The sequence below is a fragment of the Cupressus sempervirens genome, chromosome 3, assembly GCF_028749045.1.
Source record: "Cupressus sempervirens isolate cs-2001-9-10 chromosome 3, ASM2874904v1, whole genome shotgun sequence".
NCBI classification, from domain to species: domain Eukaryota; kingdom Viridiplantae; phylum Streptophyta; class Pinopsida; order Cupressales; family Cupressaceae; genus Cupressus; species Cupressus sempervirens.
In genome coordinates this window covers 2,774,081-2,779,671 of record NC_143120.1, presented here as the reverse complement: position 1 = coordinate 2,779,671, position 5,591 = coordinate 2,774,081, and the positions used below count along the sequence as shown (strand labels likewise).

General features: G+C 37.2%; 1 protein-coding gene across 1 annotated transcript; it reads left to right on the top strand.

Annotated features, from left to right (window-relative positions):
* Positions 1-1,189: 1,189 nt before the first annotated feature.
* LOC149564420 (uncharacterized) lies at positions 1,190-2,285 on the top strand. The gene has a single exon (XM_089817978.1). It carries the CDS (start codon positions 1,493-1,495, stop codon positions 1,862-1,864), a length of 372 nt encoding a protein of 123 aa, XP_089674104.1. The 5' UTR covers positions 1,190-1,492; the 3' UTR covers positions 1,865-2,285.
* Positions 2,286-5,591: the final 3,306 nt, after the last annotated feature.

Genomic DNA, 5,591 nt, shown 5'->3' with positions numbered 1-5,591 from the left:
ATTCAAGGCACCATCCAATTCGTCCTGATCTCTCAAACCAATCGAAGCCATCTCAAGGAATTAAAGCAATAATAAATCTAAAGAGACCACATTAGGTTATATAAACCCTTAATTTCTTTCCTAGGGTAGAACTTTTCTACCCTCAACACTACTCTGATACCATGTGAAAATTAACACTATTGCAACCAGTGAGTATTACGATTAATAATCAGTGGCTGCAATAGTGTTAATTTTCATAGAGACCAAGTAGAAAGGGGTGGTGGTAGGTCCTTTGGAAGTCAAAACAAGGACCAAAAGAAAAATAAAGATGTGGCTACTAGCCAAAATTAGAGAAATGGGGGTTTCAACAACTCCCATGATCAAAATCACATAGACCAAAGAGGAAGAGGAAAAGGAAGACCTGGATAAGGACCAGGGCGAGGTAATTTTAGAGGAACTTGTTTCCATTGCGGTGAAGAAGGCCATTGGGCCTATAAATGTCATCAACACTAAGGAAGGACAAATAGGTGAGTTGAAGGTAATGCAAGAGCTACACATGTAAATGAAGAAGCCTAGTCTAAGCACTCAGATAATGTGGAGAGAGGAAAATCTCGTGTTGTTAGGAGAGCCCTGATAAATGAAGAGAAGGAATTAGATCAGAGGAAGAGTTTGTTTTGCACTAGGTATAAGTGCAAGGATAAGTGTTGTGATGTGGTTATTGATGGTGGGAGCATTGACAATTTGGTATTAGAGGAGATTGTAACAAAGTTAAAGCTCAAGAGAGAGAGAGAAGCCCACATTCGTATTAGATTGCTTGGTTGCAAGATGATCACAAGGTCATGGTTAATAAGCATTTTTTATAGTGATTAGTTGCGATCACTCCAACTTTTGGCATAATTGTCACTATTCATAAGTTGAACAAGGTCAATTTAAGAAAGCATTTCATAGTGACAAATCTGTTTACCAACATAGAATGTAGAGGTAACACAATAGATTTTTCTTGATGGAAACATCTCAATACTTTCCTAGATCCCGTTAGTTTGAATCTTCGTGTATGACATTATCTCCTCTAACCATCAACCATCATACTCACCAATTGTATTCAATCAATTCAACTAAACAATTAAACTAGTAAAGATTAAAGTCAAAATAATAATATCCAAATATATAAGACCTCAGCACCACCCACTAAAATATATATGACCCCACCCGTAGTATAGTTAGTAACCTTACTGAAATCTTGATCTATTTTGGGACAAACATGCAGAAACAGTTAATAAGGAACTCTGTCGGAAGTTTACGCCGATTTTAGAGATGCCTTCGTTCCGACGGTACATGGCGGGCCTCTTATCAGGAGGAAAAGTAGGAATGTATTCTAGCCAGTTCTTGTCTCATGTCTAATATGTGAAAGGGTATTGTTTTCCAATTTGAAGGCGATCATGGAAATTTAATAATCCTCGTGACTGCAAATTCTGAAGAAGTTAAATTCTCCTGGTACGAAGAAGAATATATAATGGCTGCCGCGTCAGGGAAGCCCAAGGCAAAGCCCAGATTTGACCCAACAATTTTGCATCAAGCGAAGTTGAAATCGTGCGATGCAGTTATGGAGGAAATCGAGAAGGCAATTAGGGCTGTAGAGTACGCGCAGGCTTCCCACTGTCTGGAAGGAGTTCTTTATTCTTACAATGCAGAGGAGGCAGATCGAGCTTACAGATCAGCTTGCGCGGCTATTGCGCGGGGTGACTTTGATTTAGGTATGGAGTTTTTACAAAAAGCGTTGGTTAAATGCCCTCCTCAGAAGCCTAACGCTATCTCAAAGATTAAAACTCTCATTGCTCATATCAAGCAACAACCACGAGAAAAAGTTAAGAACTTACAGAATTAGTTCATTTAGAGTCAGTATTTCCACGGTCCTTTGTAGTTTCGTGCTTTTCTGGCTTAATCCGCCTAGCGTTTTTACCTACGTTAGGGTTTCTTCTGGGTAATGAATGTAAAATATGAGATTGTATTGAAGGTGTGATCGATTTATCCGAGTCATGTTGTAAAGAAGTGAAGTTTGCGAAATTTAGTGTTCGCTAAGTCTTTTTGGAAGAACACGAGCGCAGTAAATCCAGAAGGGCTTCGGCCAATATATTTGTATGAAATTATTTGTTCTAAATAATATGTTATTATTAAAGGATTATCAAATCCTAGTTCGACTCCCCGATGCCTAACCCTTGGGAGTGTATACAAAGGGCGCATTTGTAACTTTAAGTAAGATATCCTTGCCAAGGAAAGTAATATAAATGTAAGCTTATATTGAAACACTGCAAATGTCAAAGTTTTCCAAAACTTTATCTGAAATTAACTTTGGGTCTAAGTTGAGTTTCCGTCATAGTAAGATTGAGTAGATTAGCGACTTAAGAAGTTCTGTTGTTGCTAATGCCTTATTAATTTCCATGGCTTGCGTTAGCATAATACCAGTAACTCAGGGTCTACTCAGTTCACCTACTGCACCGCCCTCTTAATTCCAAACTCAGTTGTAAGGTCTGTATTTTCACAAGATCAACGTGTCAGTCAGTCAGGTTCTACCCTGGTCGCCACCTATACTTGCCCAGTCAATTCCAGCGGCACATGAGAGTTGGCAGTACCAGTTTTCTCTGGTGTAAGCTCTGTTCTTTTTGACCATCAATTTTCAGGGCCCAATACGATCATAAGTGAATGAAGGCAACGAGTTACTCATAGATGCAGCAGTTTCATTTTCCCTGTTTTCTTTATTCGCGGACAGGGCCTGACTGTGCCATTACATCAGGAGTCAGGAGCCAAGACGATCATAACTGAGGTAAGGCAAAGAGTTACTTTTAGGTGCACACCAGTTTCATTTTCTATAATTGTTCCAGGTTCTTGTTGGTCTGCAGCGTTGTTTTTAATATGCATACAAAAGATTACAAAAAAAGGAAAGGAAGTGAAAATAGATAGTCTTTAGCGATTCACCTCTTTTGAGAGAGTATCTTGTATTGAACATGGGGATTAATAAATTTCTTTGACATTTCCATATCTTACCTAGTCCGAGTTCTCCTTTTCTGTGTGTATTTGGATTCTTTTTTGTTATTTTCTTCAGAACATTACGCATGAATGCTAAGAACATAGAATGTTATACACTGGATGTTCCCTGGGATCGGGATCACCATTTCTTCTACTTTTCAGATCATATTGATCCTTTGAGCTGAGTTTTGGCTTCTGCTTTCTATTGTTATGCTGTATCTAAGGTCATATTGAAACTCTGGCCCCAGACAGGGTTTGTACGTAGTCTTCCAAAAATTTAAGATCGTGATAAATTTCTACTAAGCATTGTCTTTGTGATTTCTTCTGCAATATTTACAGGCATATTAAACGGAGCATATCAAACTTCTATTCTCAGGGTTCCCTGTGTGATTATTACAAGATTGAACTTCATATTGAAGATTTTGACTCAAGTCAAGGTTTCTATTCTGTAAATTTGCAGAATTTTGGTGAAGCTCTAATCGAAGTCAAGGATTTTTCTGTTACGTTTGGCAATTTTAAATCAAATGAAGTTGCTCCTTGGTTTCATGTCAAAATTCTAATCAAATTCAGAATTTCCCCGTTTAGTGTTGCAGAACTCATGGTAATTAGTAAGTAATACGAAGGGTTGTGATCACAGTCAAAGAATCTTAATTAAATTTTTGCAGTTAAGTTATATATTGTAGCTGTGAACAGTGTTAGGATGTCCTGTGCATAAGTTAAGCAAGATTAAGATTGTATTCGAGTTCTGATATGAATTGTGGTTTTCTGAGCATTATAATTTTGCAAGATTTAGGGTAACATTGAAGTTAGGATAATGAGGATCCAGGATCCAGGATCCATTAAGGTATGGTTTTCTCTGTGTAAGATCTGTAAACTTATAGTCATGCTGATGTTCTGGACTAAGTGAGGACTTGTGTTTAAGTTTTGCAAATTTAGAACATCATTGTGAGTTTTTGACTGAAATTTTTAGCCAGGTCTCTTCTTGAATTTTAGCAGAGTAAAAGGTAATCCTGGATATTTCCAAAGATAGGACTGTTGATGTGAGTTTTATGCCACTACAACATGCAGAATCGAGTACTTAGTATTACAGATGAAACACCAAATCTCCAACTCTCTTGAATAAGGATGTTCATATGCTAAACAACGTACATGGATTTTGTGATCAAATGACAACTCCAAGGTTACTTCTAGTTCTTATCGTGGACTCAACTCAGTTATATTGATGTGATATATTGGTTATTACAAAGGGACTTACACGATTCATCTAATGGACACTGACTGTATCAAATACCTCCAACCAAACAAATTGCAAGGATTTAGAAATTCTATCGAACTCTAAGAATATAAGACAACCCTGATGATGTGGTGAGTCTCTAACCAGTCCTTACTTTGTCGTGTCAGCTATACATAGGAGGGTGCTATCTTCTGAGGATGCAGGAATGGTTTTCACATTGTCAATATGCATTCAAATATCCTATATAGGCGTAACCTAAATGAACTTTTCCAATAGAAGTTAAAGACTTGCAACTTAGGCTTAGACTAACCTTGCACTGTTACTTACCAGCAGCAAGTACCAAAAGATATGTACACTAGTTCCACCACTAATCATCATTCAACAATATCTTCCATTTAACTACTACTTCTATTCAATATCAAATAAACTTTTAATCTAGGTGAGGAAGTGTACAAACTGCAATACTTGAGACCACAAGTAATCCACCATGAAGACCAACAATTAATTAGCAATTACTTTGATAGCATTATGGCAACAATTTCTCCAAGTCTTTCCTAGTCAACTCTACCTCTAATCATATTCTAATGAGATAGAAATGAGAAGTCCTTCGATTTTTATAGTTGTTCAATACCCTAAAGGGCTAAGATCAAATCAAGATTAAGGACTGAGATTTCTCCAACAATGCCCTAATCCAATTACTAGCTACAAGCATTAAATGCCTATCCATTTACTTAAAAAAATACGACCTTTTGGGTCAGTAAGAAAATCACAATGTCTTGATTGACCAATGAGAAAATAGGTTATGTAGAGGCACTAGATATCTTCCACATATACACATGGCAAAAAATGATCAGATCATTTTGTACACCTGCAACAAGAATTTTCTTATTGGCTGGAAATGGATAGGCACCAGATCAATACTCTTATCTTGCAATCTTTGTTTTAATTCCACTTCTCCACCTTTTGGAAATATTCTCATGAACTTGCTTGTACTTGAAAACTTAATGTCTCTTTTGATGCCTTGACCTTGATTTTGGATTTGCATTTTGACCTTTCTCGCCTCATGAGATATGTATATTTGTGTTTCAATCATCACCCTTGGTTGAAGTTTCTAACAAATTTGGATATACAACGTTGATCATTGTGGTGATTCCTCTTCTCTCATGTCAACCTGTCATTGCCATCATCCTTCCTTTAAGCCTTGGGATTTTTGTCATTTCCCTTGCACTTTCATTTGCTTTCACCTTGTCTAAAGGCTGGAATAATTGGTGACTCGTATTGAAGACTCTTTTATGCCACTGGTTTTGGAATCATGTAACGCTCGTCTTTGAACATTATGCTTGCAGATGTACCA